The 27,035-nt window shown below is 35.1% G+C and overlaps 1 protein-coding gene across 9 annotated transcripts in view; it reads right to left on the bottom strand.

Annotated features, from left to right (window-relative positions):
• Doa (CDC like kinase darkener of apricot) overlaps nucleotides 1-27,035 on the bottom strand; it is a 390,113-nt gene that overhangs the window by 187,537 nt on the left and 175,541 nt on the right. For all 9 annotated transcript variants that reach the window (XM_090393402.1, XM_090393403.1, XM_090393404.1 and 6 more), the window contains one exon: nucleotides 4,313-4,426. In XM_090393402.1, coding sequence (XP_090249528.1) covers nucleotides 4,313-4,426 — 114 coding nt within the window. The remainder of the gene's footprint in view (nucleotides 1-4,312; nucleotides 4,427-27,035) is intronic.

The raw sequence follows: 27,035 nt of genomic DNA, 5'->3' as shown, positions 1-27,035 counted from the left end.
ACATCTTAGGAGACTTAATATAAAAGTGGGAAAGAGTATGACAAAGTGTGGAATGTTTAGTCTGGGTGAATGTAACACCAGTGGTGAAAGACTGTTGGCATTTGCCCATTTCAACAGATTAGTTATTACCAATACTTGCTTCCAGAAACGTCCACAACAGACCTACTTGGATATCTAATATTGATGGGTCAAGGCACCAGACTGATTACATCCTGGGCTCTCCAGCAGTGGAAGACAAGCATCTCTGATGTGCATACTTGTCCTGGAGTAGTCTGTGGTATAGGTCATCAGCTAATAAGAGCCAAAGTAAGACCAAGACTCTAAAATCTTCTAAGTCAGACACATCCCACTAGAATGGATGTTAGAGTAATTCCTAGTGGGTTCACAGAAGAAACATCAACTCGGCTGGATGATTTTTTTGAAGACTAGTGAGGAGAACTCACCAGAAATGCTTTGGAAAAAGAGTCAAGGTCATAATACAAGACACAGCCAAGTATCTCAGCCCAATAAGAAAACCAACAGCCTCATGGATATCAGATTCAACATGAGATTTAATCAAAAGAATGTGGTTGGAAAAACAAAGAGACACAGGGACTGAAGAATATAAGAGATTACATAAAGATTAGATACTGAGGTCAGAAGGTCCATCAGGCAGAACAAGGAAAAGTTTTATACTAATAAATGTGAAAAGATAGAGTTCCCGATGAGGAGGCACAATTATAAAAAGGATATTTCATTTAGTTCGTGACCTAAAGCACAAGTTTAAGCCCAAATTGAATGTCATCAAAGACAGGAATGGAGCATTACTAACAGAAGAATTGGAAATCAAAAACAAATGGAAAGAATACTGTGAGGAACTGTATAATAGAGTGGATAAAGAAAATTTGTGGAAGTCTTCTCACCAGGAAAATTCCAATTTGTAACCTTGTCCACTTAGGCATGAAGTAGAAAAGTAGTTAAGCAGCTTAACAGCAATAAGGTCCCCAGGTGCAGAGGAATAGCAGCAGAGTTAATTAAGGGCACAGGGAATAGAGGGATAAGAGTGTTTCATAGATTGATTACAAGGATATGGGGACAGGATCATAACCTAGAAACCGGAAGAAGTCAGTTTTCATACCACTACATAAGAAGGGAGATATGAAGGTTTGCAAGAACTATAGAATAGAACTATTAGTATAATATCTCATGCAAGCAAAATTTTATTGAAGATCATGCTAAATAGGATTGAGGCAGAGATGACAGAGGAACAAGCAGGTTTTAGGAAAGGTAAGAGCAAAAAATATCAGATCCTTTGCCTTAGATAGATCATAGAAAAAATATAAAGAATTTAGAATCCCTCTGGTAATGTGTTTCTTAGACTACTCTAAAGCTTTTGACCGTGTTCAGCATAACTGTGAGAAATAATGAAAAGAATGGGTTTCCTCAACACACTATCAGGTTGATAACCAAATCATACAGGGAGCAAGAAGCAAGGATGTTTACTTTCTCCTTACTTGTTTAGTATATATGTTTAGGATGTCATGCATGAAGCATTGAATGAGCTCAAGACAGGAATTAGGATAAGTAGTAAAGTGATCAGTAATTTGAGATATGCTGATGACACCGTACTCCTCTGTAATGACATGGAAGAACTGGGACAAATTTTTGATAAAATTAACAAGATCAGTAATAACAGAGGATTTCAATTCAATACTAGCAAGACAAAGATTATGCTTCTCAAAGAAAATACAAACAGGGAAGCTCTTGAGAAACAAGTGTACCCTAATGGAGAAAGAATTGAGGAAGTTTGAGTACCTGGGATCCATTATTAATGTGAAGAATTGCTGTTCAGAAGATGTCAGAAGTGCATTAGAAATGGCTAAAACACAGTCAGAAACATGTCTAAAATCTGGAAGGATGGATCTACCTCCATGGGAACAAAGGTGAGGATTTTGGATGCAGCTGTTTTTCCAACAGCGAAGCATGGATGTGAAAGTTGGAACCTAAGAAGTCAGATAAGAAAAGGATAGCTGCTTTTGAGATGTGATGTTACAGAAGGCTGTTGACGATATCATATATTGAAAGGTATACAGATGAATGGGTGTTAGAAAAGATCAGTAGAACTTTAAGGCTCCTTAAGTATACTGACAGAAGAAAATTAAAATATTTTGGACACGTTGAAAGGATGGAAGGAGGATTTCTCAGAACTGTAATAGAAGGTCAAGTTCCTGGAAAAAGAGGAGGGGGGGGGGTAGACCGTCAATGAGATAAATGGATGGTGTATGTGGAGTGACTGATCTTCAGAGAGTTAAAGCCTCTAGAAAAGCATACAACAGGACTACTTGGCGAGGCATAGTGTGGGACATCAGCAAGCATTGGAGTGACTATATGGCCAATGAACGGATGATGACTGATTTAGCTTTAAAACATTGTTTTGGACCAGTGCAGAATTAACTAACAAGTGATGCAGTTCCACTTATTCAAGTGTTCAATTATTTTTTATTTTTTATTTTTTTTTGTTCTTCCTCTTTTTTTCACGAAGGTCAGGTTAAGATCAATAGCTCACACTAGCCAGAGCAGTTATCCTATACACTTAGCAGAATATGTTGTGGTGTAGCTTTTGCCCTAATATTACACACACATACATATGCATTCTTGCTGAACTTGAGATAATGGTCAAAATGACAAGTATTATCTTAGTTTTACGTAAAGCAGAGTAAATATTTTTTAAATTAAGTAAATATATATATATTTTTTGTCATGACAATTGGAAGCACTCTCAAATTGATGAAGATGCAGTATGTTAAAGTGATTCCCTCTCTTTCTGTCAGCACCTGTTTCTGCTCAGTATGTAAGAAAGTGAAACAATGTGCAAAACCAGCTGAACAAAACTCATATGTAGACTTTGATACGAACATAGGAAACAAATACAAGGAAAGTGGCAAAATATTCTGCAGGTTAATGAAAAAAAGTTTAGAAATGGAGGAAAGAGTACTGTAAAAGGAATCTAAGATAATAAAGATGGCATTATTATTATTAAGAGAGTATAATAAATTTAGTTTAATCCTTTATCCAAGTGTAAGCAAACAAAGTTTGCACCTGAAAGTATCTTCAGGACTGAGGAAAGGTGGTACATACCTTGGCAACTCATAGCAAAGGTAGCTCAAGCTCTCATTACTCCATCTCAGTATCTCCCATAATGAAAAGCACATCTCCTTGTAGACATGTATTCTGCTATGCATTAAGGGAAGGGCCACTACCCAGACCAGTTTCGACCTTTATTGAGGTCTATCAGTGGGAGGCAGACCCAGAGTGGTGATACTAGCAGAAGCAATGGAGACGTCACATTCACCTATATGAGTTGCCAACAGGTGTAACACATTATTAAATTACTCTGGATTTAGAGAAAGATGTTGGAAGTTTATTTTGCACTTGGTTAGACTATAATAAATTTAGTTTAATCTTTTATCCAAGTGTAAGCAAAGAAAGTTTGCACCTGAAAGTATCTTCAGAACTAAGGTAAGGTAGTACATCCCTTGGCAACCTGTAGCAAAGGTGGATCAAGCTCTCATCACTCCATGTCTCAGTATTTCCCATAATGCAAAGCACATCTCCTTGCAGGCATGTACACTGCTACGCATTAAGGGAAGGGCCACTACCCAGACCGGTTTCGACCTTTATTGAGGTCTCGTCAGTGGGAGGCAAACACAGAGTGGTGACACTAGGCAGAAGCAATGGAGAGATCATATTCACTTATACGAGTGCTTATTCACTCGTATAGGTGAATATTCAGTTTATGCAAAAGCTCTAATACCTCGTCCTCAATACACCTAAATTTCTTCATCCAGTGAAGAGTAGCAGTGAGCTCAGTGTCGCGTACACCAGGTTGATAGCTTTTAACAAAATGGGCACTCAATAGAAATATGAGATCTGATAATATTGGAGTCTTGACAGAGAAAAGATTAATTTGGAGGAAATTGTCAATAGGAAGTTAGTAATGATGCAATGTTTTCATGTAGTACTATTATAACATTCTGTACTTCTCCTGAGTTCTTGTTGTGCACCCTGTTAAGTATCTCCCTGGATACTGAACGAATGAGGGACTACTCAGAAAATACTTTGCTTCACTATCACCTTTATAAATATCTCAGTAATTTTGAAAATAATCTAAATTAAATATTATTTATTTTACACACAACTGTAATGCCATTTTACAAAAATATTTTCTTAAGTGGCATACACTAGTGTATATGGTATTTAATAGTAAATGATTATAGAGAACAGCACTGTCTTAATTTATGTAAAATCAGAGAATATATTAATTTCCACTTACTGGGTACCATTCAAGTCACTTTCTATAAGCTTTTCCAGAACATTTATTTCCAACTTTGCAGCTTCTCTGTACTTTTCCACATTTTTGATTATCTTCAGGGCAAAAATATGGTCACTAAAAATAGCCAAGGCAATCCACATCAATCAAGTAATGAAGCACGCATAGAAATTTTAAAATAATTATAATTATTCAATCAAAATATTATTCTACTAGCACAGTGGTTCCCAACCATCACTTGCATACCCCTTTTAAACCCATTTCTATAAATTGTACCCCTTGTTTTTAAAATAGCTGTTTTTAAATAATGACACGTTTGTTCAGTGCCTAGCTTAATGCAAAATAGTTTACTTTACTTGTTTTTCCACCATTACTGATTATTTTTTGTGAACCCCTGAAAGGTCCAGCAAGTAGCCCCGGAGGTAAGCATACCACCAGTTGGGAGCCAATGTACTAGCAGAAAAGCCTACTGTTATCCAATGGAAAGAAAAGACGCCTTCATTCAATTTAAGAAACTGCTACATAAATGCATATTTATTCATAAGAAAAGCACCCTCCATTCGGGTACACACAGCATATATAACATAAAGAATGGTCCATGCCTACAGTAAAAATATCACCTTCTGATTGTTCAATCAGTTGTCTAATAAGAATGTGGAGGCCATCTTCAACCCATATAGCAACCACAATCCCAGACAGAAGAAAATCTCAATATGAAAGGACTGCAGAAATTGTTTAATGGAATTCCATTTTTTTTTTCTCACCAGAGGTCAGGCTAGGATAAATAATTAACTAACATTTAAATTCATTTTACTTTTGTATACTGCAGCAGCATGTAGCTTGTATATCATACATATGTATGTCTCCTGATGATGACCTCAATACAGAGGTTGAAACGTCAATTGTTACTTGCTTAATGTTAAGTAAAGCAATTATTCTAACACATGTGTTGTGTCTCCATAATTTCTTTACTATGCATAATAACAAAGGTGTTTTTAAATGATCTAGGCAATAACCCTTCCCACAATGTTTTTGCCTGGTTAGCTGAATGGTTAACAAACTCACTCTTCAACCAGTAGGCTACAAGTTCGAATCCTGCTGTGGGCATGGATGTTTCAATTATTTTTAGGAAGCAGATAAATTTCATTGCTCACTGTGAGACTACTGTCCTACTTATTGGAAGCATGAATTGGCTTGGAAAAAGTTCCATGTTTGGTCTCTAGAGCAGGGTTTCCAGACTATGTAAAAAATAAATAAAAAAACACTGTCATGATCATTATCAAATTCCTGACACATACACTCAACAGATGTACAGGATCTTATGATAGTATTACATGAAAAGTTACATCATTGCTAAATTCCTATCAACAATTTTCCTCCAGATTAGCCTGTTATCTGTCAACATTCCAACATTATCAGATCTTATATTTCTGTCTGCACTTTTTACTGTATCGATCCACCTATGTCTTGGTCTTCCTCTGGGTCTTTTTCCTGCCACCCTAGCAAAGAACACTTGTTTAGCTGTAAGTGGCCATACCACCTGATGTTAGCTCTGCTAACACATCCCTCAATGCTAACAATGGCAAGTTCTTTCTTAATATCCTCATTTTTAACATGATATTGCCATTAATGCCATCTGTTCATGCTCCTAATCTTTCTCATGACTCTCATATCTCTAATCTCCGGTCTTTGATCAGGAGATTTATTTCTAACCCAGCTCTCAGATCCATAAGTTAAAATTGGTTTGAACACCGTCTTCTATACAGCTAGTTTAGTGTTTTGATTGCTCTCTTATTCCCTTATATATTTATTCAGTTGACTTCCCACCACAAAAGCATTAATAATTCTGTTATCTATTTCCATATTGTCACCTTCACTAAAAATTGTACCTAAATAACTGAAATGTTTTACTTGTTCTATGGGTTCTTCATTCAGGATGCAGTTGATGTTTTCAATTATTGAAAACTGAAGATAAAGATATTCTTGATGTATGTAATTACTTTGAAAGATTGCTAAATGAACCATGTAGTGACAGTATGGTGGTAGAAAATGCTCCACAGGAATGCCATCTTGAATATATATCTGTACTTGAAGCTATCACAAACCAGAAATGTGGAAAGACAGTTTCTTAAATATGGAGGTATAAAAGTGGCTGCATTGCATAATTCAGAAGGCTTGGTCAGAGGGTCGAATTCCAGATGATTGGAATATAGCAATCATAGTACTTCTATCCTTACAGAATACCTAAATACATGCCTATCTGGTCTGGCTGAATCAATCACAGTGGCAGACCCTAAAGAAAACTTTATCTCCAAGGTTTGGTTCTGGTTTTCACACACTTTGTTTTTTTTGAATAATGTTTGAGTTGAGTCTACAGTCCACTCTGACAGCTGTTCAACTTTGATTTGTTTCAAAACATACTTCTTTTCAAATATGAAGTTCAATTTTATCCTGCTCAACACTAATATGCTGATTTCATATCAAATTAATCATAGCATTATTCAATTTGGTAAGAGAATCCTGCAGAATTGTCCTTGATTTATTTAGGAGTATAGCATCATCTGCATAAAGTAAAGAGCTGAGATTAACAAATCCAATTTGGATATCAGGTTTGATACTGCTTACCTTCATAATGTGATCTATATAGATGATGAATAGTGGAGATAATATACACCCTTGTCACACAACTGACTTAACATCAAACCATCTTCCAGTATCTCCTTCAATTCTAACTGCTGATTTACAACTCAAATAGAGACTATGTATTGCTTAATATAATGTCCTATTAACACTCATATAACTGGAGAGTTTTGAACAGCTTTCCTCTTGGCACCATGTCATATGCCTTTTTACAGATATACAAAACTTAAATACAGATCTTCGTTATATTATTATGATTTTTCTCAACTATTTGTCTTAAAGTGAAAATCAGATCCTGACAACCTATGTTTGCCCTGAATCCAGCTTCTCCACAATTTTCCTTAACATTTGTCAAAAATACTTGCATAAATATTATCAGGAACACTCAGCAGAGAAATTCCTCTGTAATTCTCACATTTGGTTTTATTCCCTTTTTTACAAATGGGTACTATGATTGCTATATTCCAATCATCTGGAATTCGACCCTCTGACCAAGCCTTCTGAATTATGCAATGCAGCCACTTTTACACCTCCATATTTAAGAAGCTGTCTTTCCACATTTCTGGTTTGTGATAGCTTCAAGTACAGATATATATTCAAGATGGCATTCCTGTGGAGCATTTTCTACCACCATGCTGTCACTACATGGTTCATTTAGCAATCTTTCAAAGTAATTATATACATCAAGAATATCTTTATCTTCGGTTTCCATGTCCCCTTTGTCATCTCTAATTCCTTTTACAGTACTATTTCCTCCATTTCTGAGCTTTTTCAACAGCCTCCAGAATATTATATAAATTTACTGAGATTTATTTTCTATGTTCTTACCAAAGTCTTCCCATGACTTTTGGTTAGCTAATTTTACACAGTGCTTTGTTTTCTTGCATTTTTCTCTGTATTCTATAAAAGCACAAGCTAACTTACTTGCCAGGAACTTTCAATATGTTTTGTTCTTTTCCTTGACTGCCTCTTTAACTTCCTGAGTCCACCATGGAGTTCTGATTTTTCTATCCTTACAGAATACCTCAATACATGCCTATCTGGTCTGGCTGAATCAATCACAGTGGCAGACCCTAAAGAAAACTTTATCTCCAAGGTTTGGTTCTGGTTTTCAAACACTTTCAGTTTTTTTTTAATAATGTTTGAGTTGAGTCTACAGTCCACTCTGACAGCTGTTCAACTTTGATTTGTTTCAAAACATACTTACACACTTCTTTTCAAATATGAAGTTCAATTTTATCCTGCTCAACACTAAATTGTGTTCACTACCTATTTCAAATACTCTGTATACTCTTGTCTCCTGAACATCATCTTTGACAATAACACAGTCAATGAGACTTTTCTTATTCCTTGCATCTTCACTCCATGTGATATTTGTACACAATTTTATATCAGAACATGGTGTTGTTAATAACTAGTCCATGTCTTGATCACACTAGTTATAGCTCAGGACATAATTATTGCTAATACCTTGAAAAATTTCTCCAATGTTTTCTTAGCAGAACCTTCTATGGGATCATAAACACAAGATTCATTTTCCAGTTCCCCATTTTGCTGTTAGCCCACTTCACTCTACTTGATATTGCCTGCCATTCAAGATTATGGTCATATTCCTCATTATCATCATTAAAAAAAAAAAAAAATATATATATATATATATATATATATATATATATATAATTAATAAAAATTAGAAGAAAAATCCTTAACCCACTCATGGTACAAATGTACTAAGGTTTATTAAAGAAAAACATTTCATGGGAGAGTGTTACATTATAAAAATAAAAAAATATTTAAAAAAAACCCTGAAGGTATCAATAATAGAAGCTGATTCCATATATAAGTAGATGCTAATCATGAAGTTACTCTGCACTTATGCTTTGGTAGAGGATTAAAACAATAATATAATTTCTTGTTATATAATTGTAACCAAGCAAAAAACTCTTCCCAACTAACTCTCATCCAAAGTATTTAATTATATTATTTCATCCTGTCAGAAAAGAAATACTGCACTATTATTCAAAAAAGAAAAATTAATAAAGAAACACTACTATTGCTTCAGAACAATACATATATTTTCTGAGAGATCTGTAAGAAAAACAACAAGAATTGCTAAAAAATAATAATAATAATAATAAATAAATAAATAAATAAAAAGCAGCAAGGAAGGTCTATTAATTCTTCCATATGATAAATTGTCACTGCCTCCATTAAAAGCTCAACTATTTTGAAATTAACACAAAGATACACCAAAGCAGTGCAAAGGAATATTTATGAAGTTTTAAACTAGTTAGTTTTCTCTACAAAATTTAAAAGATAATTAAATCTTTTAAATTTAATTATCTTAAATTTAAAAGATTTAAACTTCTATTTCCCCCCTCTCCAAATCTTTCATTTAATTAAGAAACTCCTTCCTATTTTCTTCACATAGCAAATATTCATTTTCTGCTTCCCCTTCCTTTATCAAAAACAAACAAAACAGATATAAGGTACAGGAACAAGAGTGAAATTCTGATGAGGTTGTACATTTAAGTGTTAATTTTGTAATGAAATCTAATTCATTACTCTTTAACAAAACATTTTATATAAATTAAATGCAGAAAATTAGATTGACTGTATAATAAGGTATTTCAACAGCTTTCTTGATTCAAACTTTTCCATTAGTAACATGAAATATTTGGCATGATGAAATAGTACATTAATTCACAAAACCAGTACTGCACAAAAAATAATTATTATTAATTAATCCAAATTACAAAGTGTTCTGTATAATTTTAAACGTTAACAGACAATATAAATGAAGAGATGCAATTATCATTATTTAAGATAGTAAATACCAAGCAGCAAACAGAGGAATGCATATTTGTAATCAATATCAATTCCACATGAAAGATTTCAGAATATGCCAAATGTAGCTCAGAGCAGTTGCTATGTGCATTTTAAACATGGCCATCATTAACCTAAGTACTTTTTGTGGAAAATATCCATATTCCAGGCCTTCTCAAATGCTCTTTAAAATAATAATAATAATAATAATAAATGGAGGGTAAAATCAGAATGGACGGAATTAAGGTAAACTAACACACACACACACACACACACTGAGAGAGAAATATTAAAAGCACTTAACTAGAAGCTATTTGAGTAGACTATACTAAATTAGACTATTCCTTAGTTACTAAATGAATGAAATTCAAACAAATATTCCTAAAAATCTCAATCTGGTTGTGATTTTTGAATAATATAATGCACACAGATAGGAGCTTATATCTGCTTATAAGCAGATTACAAAATTAAAAACATGTTCACAAGTTTTATATTTATTCTCTTTCCTTCATTTTCTTCACTGAAATATGTAAAACTTGAAAGTTATAAGAAAAATAAATGTATTACTACTATACTGAAATGAATAAAAAAACAAAAAGTGTAAATTGAGCAGCATGTGAAAGAGTGCTCCAATTAAGGGAAAGCATAGTTCTAAAAATAACCCACTAAAAGATTGCCCTGGAATGATGACAGGCATTACTAGAACACTCTTTTCTAACCTTGCTCAGATACCAATTGCACTAAGACATGGTAACTGACTCAACTTGCTGAAAGTTTATTTCAAGACTGTATCGACTTTAATGAACTCTTGAACAGTAAAATAAAATCTACATATACCACTCAAATTTAACCAGCGAAGATTTTGCACTTATAAATTCAAATGACTGAATTAATGGCAACAGTTATACCTGAAATAAAGTTATTCACTAAGGAATATCTTTATCCATATATAATACTTTAAAATAGTACTTATTTGTTAATGTTATAAAACAGAAAAAAGTTGTAATGAGTATTATTTATAAACAATAAATCATTACAGTCATGTTTCAAGATTTAAAAAAAAAAAAAAAACTGCATTCAAATTAAGACAGATTATTTGTAATCCAAGTTTATACAACACTAATCATTGTTAATAATATATTATCATCATCAACAACTTACTGGTGTGTACACTTGAGGGGGGTGGGGGAAGAGTATTATGGTATAAGTAACTTTCAACAAGTTTCCCCCATTCTTATCTGCCAAGACTCCAACATTTGCAGATCTTATATTTCAGCATCCTAAGTGTATCAATCAATCTAGTTCTTGGTTTTGCTCCGAGTCTTTTCCTGCCAAACTATCAACAAACACTTGTTTTGCAAACCTTTCTCCTCATTCTGTTTAAGTGATTACACCAACCTTAGATTAGCTCTGCTCATACATTTCCAAATGCTAACAATGCCATGTACCTTCATGATATCTTCATTTTTATTATGATTCCATCTATAAATAGAATCCATAGCAGAATCTCTCCTAATTTTTCATACCTATGGAAGACTATCGTATCTATGGTCCTCCAGTCTGTGATCAGCTGTTTAATTTTTAACCCAGCTCTCAGATCCATAAGATAAAATTGGTTTGAACACTGTCTTGTAGAGAGCTACATAGTTTATCTTTAAGGAGGAAAGGAAGGTCAAATTCTTCCTGAGAGGACAAAAGGATACATACTGCAATATTAAAGTCTTAGAACTGCCTTTAGAAATTCCTTTAATATGCAAAAGTGAGATCTGGGAGATATCTTCAGGAGATCTAAGATCTAGAGACTGGTAGACTAAAGATGTTAAATGCTTTTTTGATAAAGGACTCGTTAAACCCATTTTTCACAAAAAAAAAAAAAAAAGATATAACTCAATTCCTGCTATAGAAAACCTAATAAATTTACTTTCACATAAGTTTGAGTTTCCATTTTTTTTTTCTTGCAAATCACACAAATAAAAATAGATGATGAATAACAGTAGAGATAATGAGCACTTTGTTTCACAAACAATCTTCCTTCACCTCCTTCAATTCCAACTGCTTGCATATAACTCAACTGAAATACAGACTATGTACTGCTGGATATAACGTACCATTTACATCATATAATTGTAGTGTTTTGAACAGGTTTTCTCTTGATGCACATGCCTTTTCCAGATCTACAAAACTTCTCCCTTCTACGTGTAAGGCCTACTGGCCTGTTACAGAGCTATCTTAAGCCTTTCTAAGTTATACCCAGTGGTGAACTATAAGGGGCTCGCCCGAGCCCTTTGTTAAATTTTTCTCAAATTTGCGAGCCCCTTGTTCTTCTTGTTTACTTTTTTATTTTTTCAAAAAAAAGAAAAAAAACATAATTTTTTTAATTATATTAAGCGAAAAACTCATACGGTAACCTAACAAAGTGATTTTATTAAATAAAATATTATAGTTACTGTTACTACCATTTTATAAATAAGAATTCACTTTTGATAATTGCATATAAATAAATAGGACTATAAAATAATGCCCCTTGATTGGTATCGTTGATTATCACTTGAAGTATTTCAATATTATTGTGTTTAGATAATATTATTTATTATTTATATTGTTTGTCATAAAAACTTCTATTGCAAACAAAAGGAAATTTATTTTGTTTATAAAAAATGGGGACAATTTCATATGTGCAATTATAAAAGATTTTATTCTTATTATATTTCGATAGGTTAAAAAATGTTTTTCTTATGTAAGATAAATTAACACAGATGATTGTGTGCATCATCTGTGCGAAGATCTAATTATTTCACGTTTAGATCATGAAATATTTGTTTAAAAATGATAGCCTTTATAGGTTGATTGTCCCCTCATACTTTTTGATTGGCATTTGTACACAAGCTGTATTAATAAACGTTTTTGTGTGAAATACAGATTTTTTTTGCTCGATGATGCGAGTCCTTTGTTAAAATTTCCATAGCTCACCACTGGTTATACCCCATCCCGAGGATAAGGTGACTTGCCCTATGCCTCCCGGTATATTCCATGGCTGTAGCTCTGTGTGTTCACAGGGCCAGTTTGCCTGCTTGTGGGAGGAAAAAACCTGCTGTCCACACCCAAGACTGGCTGACTTGGCTATGTCTGAGAAAGATCCTTAAGCTCCTCAAATCGTTGATGGGAATCGAACCTAGGACACGCCTTTCCCATGCATATGGTTGCGAAGCATATAGCCACTAGGCTAACCATGCGGACATTTATATCTACAAAACTTAAAAATACAAATCCTTATTATATTCCCTTGATTTCTCAACTATTTGTAAAAGTGAAAATCTGATCAAGATCACATATATTTGGCCTGAACCCAGTTTGTTTTTCCTTTGTTTCCCTTCCACAACAGCTGTAACAAACTTGGCATAAAAATCAGCAATAAGACCAAACACTACAAAAATAGGCACGAACATAGAAAACTGCAGCTACATTCTGAATGAAGATCCTATAAAACAAGCAAAATATTTCAGCTATTGAGGCCTAGTTTTTAGTGAAGATTGCAACTTAAATTTGGAAATAGACAACGAAATAAACAAACTTGGTATGGTGAGTAGCCAGCTGAATAAATTTATACGGAATAATGGAGAGATTAACCAAAACACTGAACTAGCAGCATACAAGACATTGTTCAAACCAGTTTTAAGTTATGGATATGAGAGTTGGGTTAGAAAATAAAGCACATGATCAGAGATTAGAGACGACCACAGATATGAAAGTTCTTAGAAAAATTATGGGTCTGAACAGATGGCATAAATGACAGAATCATATTAAAAATAAAGACATTATGAAGGAACTCAACATTGTTTGCATTCAAGAATATGTGAGCAAGGCTACTTACTCTAAGGTGGTATGATCACGTAGAATGAGAGAGGAAAGATTAGAAAAACAGGTGTTTGATGCCAATATGGCAGGAAAAACCTAGACCTTGATAATCTACCTAGACCTTGGTCTTCCTCTGGGAAGACCAAGGTCTAGATAGATTGATTCAGTCAGAAGTGCCTGAAAAGAATGAAGAACGAAAGGTCAGATATGACAATATTGGCATGCTAACAAGTAATAGACTAATTTGGAAGAAAACTGATGACAGGAGATTAATAATAATGTCAAGTTAATCGTATAGTGCTCTCATATCCTTGAGAGTTCATATCAAGAAATTGATGATGTTTAATGCTACTTTCCTTCATAATGTAATCCATAAAAAAATATAAATAAGAATGGAAGTAACATGCACTAATATCTTCACCTGATTTCATATCAATCTTTCTGCACTTCCTTCAAATCTAACTGCTGGCTTACCATTTAAATAAATACTATGTATTGCTCTGTGCAATGTCCAATTTACCTCATATACTAGTAACCTTTCGAATATCTCTTCTCTTGGCACCTTGCTAAATGCCTTTTGCTACAAAGTTTAAATACAGGTTGTTGTGTTCTCATGATTTCTCAACTATTCGTCTTAAAGTGAAATGTGATCATGACAACCCTTATTTCACCTGAGTGTAGCTTGTTCTCTTTCAATTTTCATAGCCTTTTCTGAAGTATGCTTGCATAAATTTTACCTGGAACTCTCAGTAGGGAAATTCCTATTTCAGGTATCTAATTAACACAGCTCCCCTTCCTTCCCCAATCCCAAATAAAAAACTTTTTTCTTCCCTAAAAATGTGCAACCCTAGCAGAGAGTATATGCAGATTAAATATATCTAGTAGTGGGTGATGGGGATTATGTAGTGTAGTACAGAGCAGGTAATAAAATAAGTAGAGCATTTATCAAGGTGCCTACTTATATAATAATTTTATACTGATTTGTATAGGAGAAAGCTCAAGAAATCTACAGGATGGATAAGTAACAATTACATAAATCTTACTTGTTATGTCATCATTAAAAACTTTTCTATTCTTTCCACAAAAACAATAAATATGAGTAATCTAAGACCCTTTTCCCTCTTCTCTTTCACTAACAATGGCATGTGACATAGTACACGAAATACTCTGGTTCAGCAGTAGTAAAGATCCACCTCAGTTCTATTCAGAAATAACAACATACTAAACAAAGGAAAATACACATATTTTCCTATGATGCCACTTAAGAACCTGTTGGTAGTATATGTGGTTATATATATTCTTTTTTCTTACTCATTCCAATTTAAGCAAAGCCTGATATGCAACAACTAGTTACCAGCCTTTCAAGGTTCAACTCAATGAATTCCCACTTTGTTTGTCAGAGCAAGGTTCAATCTCTTTCAGAAATTACAAACTGCAGTTATTCAAATAAAATTATAATAAATTTCTCATTATCATTAGCCCACAACAGGCTTAGTTGGAAGTTATCTTTAAGTAGCTTCTGTTGGCATTTCACTTATGTGAAGAAGTGTCCACAGAATTATAATTAACACAGAAATCACAACAGCTTATTTATGGTAATGGTCATTGATAACAATGATGTAAATCTGGCTTTTAGAGTAAGGTTTTCAGATTATCTCACCCTTAATACACTAGTGTACAAACATACTATATAACTATATATGACAGACAATTTCTGGAATTTGCTGTTAACTTGTAATTTAGAACTATTTCCCAAAATCTATATAATCGTTATTATGTAAAATCTCTCATGATAAGCAACTACGTAACTTATCATGTTTGGTTTTACATGTTTGATGCTAAGATTAGTGAGAAAATTCTGAGAATTGCCATGGATGAAAATTTCCAAAGGACATGTGAAAGATGACATCATCATTTCCAGCAGTCAATAAGTGAGACCATAGTTGTCATGGACAAAGAGTTCCAAAAAAATGCGAAGAATGACATCAGCATGTCCAAAGGTAAATACGTGACCAGTTACGAGAGACGTGTGCATGTGCACAATGGAGGTCCAGGCCTTATGTAGGCAGCTCGGCTGAAAGGAAATTTGTCTTAGTATTTTTTTGGCCTTCTCTTGCCTGAGTCCCCATCATGCCGAGATTGTTGTCGAAAGTTGAAAGAGAAGATTCATTGATCTTAGGGTTTTCTATCTTTTCTCTTACCTGAGATCACTGTCACACAAGACTCGTCGTCAGAAATTGAAAGAGAAGTGTCGTTTGTCTTTTACCTGGATCGTTGCCACATGAGAAATATTGTGTCAAGTCATCGTGAAAGAAAGAAACTGTACATTGCTGCCATGTTAAAGATACAACAAGGAAAAGTATAATCGACTACTCGAACAAGGAAGAAATTTAGCGGGAAAATAGAAACGAGCCAGCAAGTGGAAAGAAAGACAAGAGGACTTCCATTTGAACAAAGGATTAATGTGAAAGACTGTCTGCTGAACAAGACTGTATGTCAAAGCAGCTATGTTTGTGAGATACTATATAGTAATGGTAAATTAGGCTTAACCAAGGTATGTCTTATAATCAAGTAATATTATGCTAAATTGTAAAGAACTTAGAACTAAGGTTTAGATTAGAAAAAATTGAGAGTAATAAGAAATTTGTAATGACTTTGTGTATATACTGTATCATTCTGTAAATATTCCTTCAGACTTAAATGGTTTGTAAACAACACATTGGACTGATTCTGTCAATGCACTACTATCCTAAAAAAATTCGGTCCTGCATAAGAGAAGTTTATATGATTTATATTTATGTCACAACTAGTTTAAAGTAAGAATAATTTTAAACAGGGAATACGAATGATATCTGCTTTGTCTTTGGTTTAAGATCTCTGGCATTCAATATATAGTCTAACTGGCACAGTCGTTAAACAAATAAATTTATTAGACTACAGAGATATGATAGAAAATATGGGAGATAATATAAGATATAAGAGAGAAAATATAAGATATGGGAGATAAGATATAGTAGAAAAATATATATGGCAGCAGTCAAGAGGTAAGACAGCCGACCATTAACGATAATTAAGTAAAGAGAAATGAAAGACAAAGCAGGGTAGTGGAAGTACGTAGTATATCAAAAGGCACAGCCAACAAGAATATTGAACATTCTTATAATTGTAAAAACCACAGTTTTTACAATTATAAGAAAGTAGAAAATTGAGGTTTGTGTAAAAACAACTTTCAAAGAATTATACTCATGCTCAACACTCATTCATGATTGTCATAAACTATCAATTACTTTTTAAGTTTGTCTCTCCCATAAGAAAGTTTTTTTTTTCTTAAATAGATGAACTATAGTCATAAAGGATTGGTTAAACTGCTATGCAAGAGAAAGTGGTAACCTGTCTTCAGTAGTACATTTTTCTGATAGCCTTATCTCCTTAAACAATTTTGAAAAGCATTTCCTCTGGGAATATGGACTCCATTCAACAATTGTTTTAAAGCAACAAAATCGGTACTTTTAGTGAGGTCTGAATCCAGGTTTGCTAACTATCAATCACTCACTAAGTTGTAGCCGTTAACAGTCATAACTATTCTTCACTAGTCATTCAGTTCCTGTTTTCTAAATATACATTGGAAGAATAAACATATTTAGGTGTGTGCATCACAATTTTGGTTATTCTACAATTCAAAGTTTATGAGAAGAACAGTGAGGGAAGTGTTTTGTGTTTCCTTATGCACTACTGCTGATCACTATTCATCTGGTTTATATAAGTACAGGGTGTTCGGGATAAATTTGACATATTTATAATTAATTATATTTTTCTGTAAGTTACATGTATTAACACACACTTCTCTTCATTTAAAAGTTTGGACCCTTCTTCATTCATATACAAGATGTCAGAAAGGATGGATAGCTGGAACCCACCTGAATCATGGAAGAGAATAACTTGTATCATGATGATTCGTGCCCGCCATCAAAATAAGGATATTACGACTGCTGCCCAATGCTCCCTGAATACAGTAAAAACAATCAGGCATGAACTAGAGACTTGCAATGGTGACTACGAGGATGTAGCAAGAAGAAAGATCCCTAGCAGACGATCTGATTGCGTTCGTACAGCAGAATTCCTCGCAAATCTGCAGGAACAGGTGTTGAAGAACCCTGGCATTGGAATTCGGGCTTTGTTCGTGGAGTTGCTAACTGTAGTCAAGCCCTGGATAACAAGGGTAGCCAATGGTAGGCCGTATGTATGGCAGCAGGATTCGGCCCCTTGCCACACCTCTGGGAAAAGTCAAAAATGGTTGTCTGAAAATTTCTACGACTTCACCAGTCCAAATGTTTGGCCTCCAAACTCCCCAGACCTTAACCCCATGGATTATTTTGTATGGGGCGCAGTTGAAAAAGACACCAATCGCACTTCCAGTAATACAAAAGCCCAGTTAATGGATAAAATTAAAACAGTTTTTGCGGCCCTTCCCAGGGAGACTGTAGCATCAGCTTGTTTGAGGTTCCGAAGCAGAATTGAAGCTGTGATCGATGCTAATGGTGGTTATTTTGAGTAAATCTTGTTGATAGTATTGTAATTAACTCTGCCTGTAATGTTTTTTTGTCAATTCATTAAATTTAATAGATACAAAGAAGATTTTCTTTTTCCTTACGAAACTGTCAAATTTATCCCGAACACCCTGTATATAAGGTATATATATGAGTAATAAGAAAGGATAATGAGAAAGCAAGATGACTAAAACTGATGCTTATAGCTTTTGTCTTACTGAGTTAATAAAAATTAAAAGAAGAAAGATCATGTGATCATCAAGTTCCCAATACGTATCCTGGGGGGGGGGGGGGCAGGATACTATGGCATACACTATTTGGTTTACATTATTACTAATCTGAAATCAACAATTTTCTCCAAATCAGTCTGTCACTTGTCAGCATTCCAATACTGTCAGATCTTATATTTGTGTCTTCTAGGGTACCTTTGACCACAATCCACCCAGCTCTTGATCTCCACTGGTTCTTTTTCCCACCATCTTGACATCAAAAAGCTGTTGGCTAACCTATCTTCTCCTCATTTTGTTAAATGACTATACTATCACAGACCATCCTTGTATTTTCAATGCTTCTGCCTATTTTCATTCTCTTTATCTTGTTATTGCTGACCTTCATATCAAATCTATTACAACAGTTATTTACTTTAGTCAGGAAATCTTGCAGGCTTGCACTGGATTTATTTAAAAGTATAACATGATCTGCATAAAGTAAGGAGCTGAGATTAATATCTCCAATTTCGATATCTGGTTTAATACCACTTTTCCTTCATAATGTGATCAATATTGATAATGAATAACTGAGGGGATAATGTATAACACTAGATTGAATATCAAATCATCTTCCTGCACTTTCTTCATTTCTAACTACTGACTTACAACTCAACAAAATGCTGCAGTTATATGGGGTCAATTTCATGCTGGCTGTGGTGTCGCCTAGTTAAAGCCTCAAAAATTCCTCCACTCCTACCTTTATAGAACGGTCTGTGGTACCACAGGAACATATAAGTCTCATTGTCCAGTTTCCCATTCTGTTATTTGTCCACATCACTCTACTTGATATTGCCAAGTAGAGTAAAGTAGGCGAACAGCAAAAAGTCAGGTACTGGAACAAAGTCTGAAACACATCCTAACTCAACATTACCAGAGTTCAGGATTGGCACTATCACAATAAGAAGCCTGAATGGTAAAGAAATGGAGTTGGCTGAGGAATTGAATAAGTACCAGCTCAACATAACAGAGGTGACCATAACAAAAAAAGAGACAAAAACTGATGAGATCTTTCTAAGCAATAAATACAAAATGTTATATTCAGGCAGTGACAATTGGGAAAGAGAGGGAGTAGCTATAGTATTCAACACTAAATATGAGACTAATCTTCTTGAATGGCAGGCAATATCAAGTAGAATGACGTGGGCAAATATCAGAATGGGGAACCGAACAATAAGACTTATTGTGCCTATGATCTCACACGAAAGAATGACTAAGGTAGAAGGGGAGGAATTTTGGGGGGATTTAGAGAAAGCAATAGACACAATGAAAAAAGAAAAGTTGGTCCTTGTTGGGGATCTAAATAGCAGAGTAGGAAATGATTGTCAGACATACAAAAATACTTTGGGAAAATTTGGAGAAAAGTGCAAAGCTAATAATAATGACAAATGCCTATTAGATTTCTGCTCAGGACATGGACTGGTTATTACTACACAATGTTTCAACATAAAAATGTGCATAAATTTACACAGAGTAGATGCAAGGACTAAGAAGAGTCTCACTGACTATGTTATTGTTGATAGTGATGTTTTCCCACTGGTGCAGGACACTAGAGTGTACCGAGGATTTGAAATTGAAAGTAATTACCATTTAGTCTTGAGCAGGATAAAATTGAATTTCATATTGAAAAGAAGATGTAATTTCATGCTGGCCAGGGCAATGTCATAGACAGCATGAAATTGACACCATTTAACTGTAACGCTTTGAATAGCTTTTCTCTTGGTACCTTATCATATGCGTTTTGCAGGTCTATAAAACTCATATAACAGATCTTTGAAATCTGAAGGTTGGTCGATTGGCAGAGCCTCACGCAAAAAGTTAAGCAAGTTTGAGCTTGGTCAGTAATTGGAAGGGATTCAATCGTTTGATGCTGTTGGCACACTCTCCCTCGATGAGTCTTTGGACCCCCCTGGAGGTGTCAAATAATAATAATAATAATAACAATTTGGCCTGTTCAGCTTGTTCTTCACCAAGCTTCTGTTCCACAATCCTTCTCTACTGTTTCTCAATTATGCTTGCACAAATCTTACCAGGAACACTCAGTAGGGATATACCTCTGTAATTCTCACATTGTTTTATGCTTGATATAATGAGAACATTTTATATATTGGAACTATCAGAGCTCTACTCCAATTATCTGGAATTAATCCCACTTTCCATCCTTCTGAACTATGCAGTGCAGCCACTGTAAGACTTTTTATATCTCCATACTTTAGCATTTCTGGTTGAATATCATCTACTCCAGCTACCTTTGCACATTTCAGCTTTTTGATGAGTTTTCTACTTCAAGTATGGATATGTAGTCCTGATTATATGCCTCTTCAGTGTTTTTTTACTACTGTGCTGTCACTGCTTGTTTCATTTAGCAATTTTTCAAAGTCATTACTCCATACAATAAGGTTATCTTTTTCTCCAATTTTTATGTCATCTTTATCATCTCTAATTCATTTTACAACACTGTTTTCTCTATTTCTAAGCTTTTTCAACAACCTCCCGAATATTTTGCCACCTTTCTTATATTTATTTTCTATGTTTGTACCAAAGTCTTCCCATGACTTTTGTTTAGCTTTCTTTGATTTCTCTCTGTATTCTCTAAGAGCACAAGCTGACTTATTTGCCAGGAACTTTCGATATGCTTTCCTCCACTGCCTCTTTAACTTCCTTTCTCCACCATGGAGTTCTGATTTTTCTATCCTTGCAGACAACCTGACCACATGTCTCTCTGGTTGAATCAATCAATGTTTTCTTCATGGCTTGCCACAGAATTATTCATTCATTCTTTTTTTTGAATAATGTTTGTGTATTTTAGTCTACAGTTCACATCTGAGAACTGCTCATCTTTTATTCACTTTATAACTTTCTTACATGTGTTCTTTTCAATATGAAATTCAATTTTATCCTGCTCAAGACTAAATGGTAGTCACTTCCAATTTCAAATCCTCAATACACTATTATCCTGCACCAGTGAGAAAACATAACTATCAACAATAACATAGTCAATGAGACTATGTTATATTAACTAGTGTGAAACAGCAGAGGACAACAGCATGAAATAGATAGTTAGGTGCTGCTATAGGCTGGAGGGGGGGGGGGGGGAGTACAAGAGAAAATAGAAATGGCAAGCACCAGCATTAGCCCTGCACTTGATATTTAATATGAGTAATTATTTGGAGGAGGAGGAGGGGGTTCAGTTTCAGGGACACAGACTGGAAGGAAGAACAGTCACAGGGAGAGAAGGAAATGGAATGGAGGTCTTAGGATTTGAGAGCAATGGATCTGTTGACAGCATCAGAGAACTTGGCCATGGCCAAGATAGCCAAATTGCTTCCAACTGAAAATAGTGATCATGCACTCATAACCTGGAATATTGTCGCATATGCAGAATACTCAGTTAAGAAGAGATATATGTGGAATTACAAAGTAGGCAATTATAACAAAATAAAAAGCCATCATGGAGTAGTGCCGTGGCATAAAAATCTGGAAGATAAAGATGTTAGCAGTGCATAAAAAATGATCGAGAAGTGTTAGGTTAGGTTTAGGTTAGAAAGCAATATTCAACTGCATGCCCAGAGTCAGGAGGATAAATTAGGTAGGAATTAATTGATAAGTACATCATCAATTAAACAGGAGTTGCAGAAAAACGTTATCCAATGTATATAAAAAGAAAGGTGATTAGCAAGTTAGTGATCAATAAAAATAATTTATTATTATTATTATTATTACAGGCAACTCCAAGGAGTCCTTAGACTCACGTGTCTAGAACTATTCAGCATTCGTACTTGTTATTGATATGATAATATAATAGATACTTTGCTTTGAACTTATTCACAGTCATGGCACCCACAAGAGACTCTGGCAGCTTATTCTACTCATTCATCACTCTCCAAGTAAAAAACCTTGTTCTAACACCTTTGCTAACTACTACACTCTTGCTCAGTTTCCAAGGATGGGCACCTAGTTCTCCCATCACTACATCTATTCTGAAAAATTTCCTCTGAATTAATATTGTAAAAATATTAATTCAGAGGAAATTCAGTAATTTGAAAGTAAATCTCAATCATATCACCCCTTTTCTGCCCATCAACCAATTTCTGTAACCCACAAATCTTCAATCTGTTCTCATTAGGTTCATTCCATAGACCAGCTACCATCTTGGTCACTCGCCTCTGGATCCTCTCTACCTCCTCCCCATCAAGAGGAAACCCTGGCACCCAGATGTGGGCACAGTAGTCAAGATATGGTCTTATCAAGGCTTGATAAAGAGGAACAATAACCTGTTTATCTCTGATCATCAAAGTATTCTTCAGTAACCAAGTGATCTGATGAGCTGATTTAGCCACTTTTGCTATGCGCTCCCTAAACTTAAACTCCCTATCCACCAACACTCGCAAATCTTAGGTCTTGTCAATCTCCTGGAGTACAGTTCCACCAATGTGGTTTATTGCTGCTAATCTTTTCACCCAAAAATGCATAACCTTACACATTGCCACATTTAAATTGCCATCCATTCTCCTTAGCCCAGTCCTCCAATCTATCCAAATCATCCTGCAAAATTTTGACATCATGTGCATTCACTATTGCTCTACCCAACTTTGCATCATCAGCAAACAAATGAACAGTTCCTCTTAGATCCTTCCCTATGTCGTTAATGAACAAATTAAACAGCAGTAGTCCAAGAACAGAACCCTGTGGCACACCACTAGTCACAGGCCTTCTTTTGGACTCTACTCCTGAATAAACTATTCTCTGATATCTCTCCATCAACCACTTTCCTATCCATCTCGCCAACCCTATATCCATCCCCATGTGTTGCAGTTTACCAATTAGAATTCCATGTGGTATCCTGTCAAAGGCCTTAGCAAGGTCCAGCAGTATGACTGTAAACCCATTACCCTTATCCAGTTCATCCATCACAGTATTATAAAATGTGAGAAAGTTACTGAGGCATGATCTACCCTTCACAAAGCCATGCTGCCCCCCATTGAGTATCCCATTTTTATCTATCCATTTCTGTATTTTGCTCTTGACTAATTTCTCCAATATCTTGACAATGACTCCTGATATGCTGATTGGTCAGTAATTTGCAATAGCAGTCTTGGAGCCTCCTTTATGCAATAGAATTATTTTCCGCCTCTTTCCACCCCCTCAAGATTAACCCAGAGCTGAGACGTAAATTAAACAATATGATCAAGGGCACTGACAATTCCTTTGCCGCTTCACGTAAGACTCGAGCATGATATACCATTGAATCCCACAGCTGTATTTACATTAAGGTTCTGTATTATACTATTCACCTCCATTTCATTCACCTCAATTCCCGTATAAGCTATTGGTTCCCTCATTCCTGCAAAATGTTCGCTTTCTAATTCTACTATTTTGACTGATTCAGTTACCTCCCCACCATTGGCATTCTTTAAAATCATTCTGCCATATACATTTTTTATTTTACTTGCAGCATATCGAAAGTTGGGATTCTCTTTAGCTTGTGTTGCTAATTGTCTTTCATAATCGGATTTTGCTTTTCTTACCACACTAGTTACCCTTCTGACCTGTGCCTTTGTACTGTTCGTGTGCCTGCTAGTCACCTTTCTTCTTAAATTCCCTCCACGATTGTTTCTTTCTTTTTTCTTTTTTTTTTTTGTAGTTCAAGCTTAATAGTGTTATTCATCCATTTAACTCCCACTTGATTTACTCTCTGGAATCTAGTCAGCCATTACCTCCCTCAAACACTTCTTTACCACTGCATCCTTCGACCATCCTAGAGGAATAGGCAAGAACAGTGATCTGTATTATAAAAGCAGATTATGAGGGGAATCTAGCTAAGCAAGTCCCCACCTCCCAAAAAAAAAAAGCTCTTTTGCTATGTGCAAACTAAAAAGAAAAATGACTACAGAAGGATAAATTTAGCAAGTGCCAATGGTGGTTACTAAGGTAGCATAAGCAAATAAAATAATTCATTTATTGAGTGTTGATTTTGCAAGGATATACCATCAAAGTCCAGATAATGCAGTGCCAGATTGGAGATTCTTACAATATTTCAGAACCTTAATTAAGATACAGGCATGGGATTTGATAGAATATCAGCTTGTGTATCATGAAAATATGCAAAGGAATTGGCACTCCTTTGACCAAGTCATTTAAATCACAGTCCTATGAAGGTAGAAAGAGAATGGAAAGAGGGCAAAATTGTTCTGTTGCATAAAGGAAGCTCCAAGACGATGTAACTGGAAAAGTTGGTACACAAAGCAGTCCCTGAATTAGAAACTTTTATATTATGTATAGGCATGCAACTGCTAATACCAATCCTCTTCAGTTGATTCCCTGTGCATAGTTCGGGATATGGGTCGAGAACAGCCTTCATGAAATGCTTCAGTAAATTTCTGCACACAGGAAGTTCTGTTTGTCCATACAAGCTTTCTCAGACGAAACAGCAATCTCGTTCCTGACAGACTGTCATAGGACCACGTGCCTCCTCTTAGACAAGGAATGTGGCTCATTTTTCCACTGATTAAACACCTGGGATATCTCACCTTCTGAGAAACTAGTTGGCTCTGCTGTTTGCAAAATTGTGGCTCCAGCCAGGTGGGCACCCACAATAAGCCTTCTATCAAACTACGAAAGACCCTTTGTTTTTCCCATTATGATCAACACTATTAACAATTACTGACAAGCAGCATTCTTACATAGTTGCCTAGAACATGTGGTGATGCACGTGACCAAGTATTGTGCATATCCACTGCATAAGTGATATCTACGTATATCTGCATAAATGTTTCTAATTCAGTGGCCATTGTGCATAGAATGAAGAATTCAAGAACGAATGGACAGGAATATGATATTCTATGGGGAACAGCATGGTTTTCCGTAGAGTAGGTCATGCCTTAGTTATCTGCTCACTTTGTAGGTTTCAACTGAGCTGTATAAAGGAAATGGTCACACAATGATATTTGTAGAGGCATTTGAAGATCTATATGGAACTATGTTAAAATTGGAACAAATGGGGACATGAAGCTGGTGATATGGATAAGAACTTGGCTGATGGATAGACATCAAGGGGTAGTATTGGGAGAAATTAATCCAGGAAAAGGTGGAGGGCTAGATGTCTACCTTAGGGCACTGTACTTGGGTTGCTGCTATTCACCTTAGATCAGGAATGATCTAAGGTGAATAGCAGTTTGATTTCATAAAAGTATTTAGTTTGATTTCACTATAATTACTCTGTACACTGATTTTCCCATTCTCCCGGTCTGAAATAACTGCATCAGTATGAATTATCTTATAGTCCACGGCAAAGTTCAGTATGACAAATACGAGATACCTTGTGGTCAAGTCTCTAATATAAACAGCAAACTATGAGTTCTCATAATTGGTAATCGCAGGTTAAAAATCAGCCTAATGTAAATAAATGTGAATGTGTTAAACTTCCCAAAATATGGGCAGTAATGCTTAGACATCGTGTGTTATAACCTAGGCTTGCTACTAATGACCAAAGAGAATGTCCATTTCTCTTTGGTCATTAGTTTGAGTTTATATTAGTATTAGACTAGTATGTTTATAATTCTCGACAAGCCAAGATTTCTCTTCTTCATATAAATTTATTATTATTATTACAGTGACATCAGCTAACTTGCCTTCTACTGAAAAGTCCATATAAAGATTTCTCTTGTATAAAGATCAGAGTTTGATCACATTTGAAGAGTGCAGTGTTCCATTGTTCTTCCATCCATGCACAATCTTGATTTGATTCTCAACATCATAGGGATTTTTTACCTTTCACTCCAGAAGAATGACAGAAATGATAGACTACTCTAATGTTTGCCCACCTCCTTAGCCATTTCATCAGTTTCATATCTGTCCCTATTTGCTCCAACTTACATAATAAGGCTTAACATGGTATCTTGCCAATCTCTGCAAAGTCCATCAATATCATGATGCAGCCATTTTCTTTCTTCTTTCACTACGCATTATTCCCGCTTCCTATGCAGGGTCCGCGTGTTACTTAGATGCAACTTCTTATTAGTACCACTCCCAACCGACCTGTTGCCTAGTCTGCTGCTTGGGGGATATATTTTTTGACTGTAGCAGTGTATGTTCACGGGACCGGTTTGCCTACTTGCGGGATGAAAAACACCAGATAAACTAGTGGAAAAAACATGTCCATAATTTGTTGCCTCTGCCTTAGACCCTTCTTTACAGAAGGGAATTATCATGATGCTCACTTTCTATTTCTTTGGAACCCTCCCAATGCAGATACTTAACATATTCATGCCTCTCTTGTGCATTTCACTCAAGTGGGAACTCACTTGACAGCACATTACATCCCTTCTACATCTGGGCAGGTGCATTTTTACAAAGTTTTCAATATATACAGAATGCAATTATGAATGTTTATGTTTAATTTCATTTGTAATATTAGTATTTCTGAACTGTCTTAATGATATAAAAATTCTCAAACAATTCTAATTTTGATTTCAAGTTTTATATTATTATTATTAGACCTACATTCACGTGTCCACACTCACCGCAATTCCGGGCAATGCATTCCCGGAATTGCGGTGAGTGTGGACCCACAACTCTCCATGCAAAGGACCT

This window comes from Typopeltis vanoorti, chromosome 5 (genome assembly GCF_054136105.1).
Source record: "Typopeltis vanoorti isolate ZY-2024b chromosome 5, IOZ_Tvanoo_1.0, whole genome shotgun sequence".
Taxonomy (NCBI): Eukaryota; Metazoa; Arthropoda; class Arachnida; order Uropygi; family Thelyphonidae; genus Typopeltis; species Typopeltis vanoorti.
The sequence above is the reverse complement of the archived record's forward strand: the minus strand, read 5'-3'. Positions and strand labels throughout refer to the sequence as shown.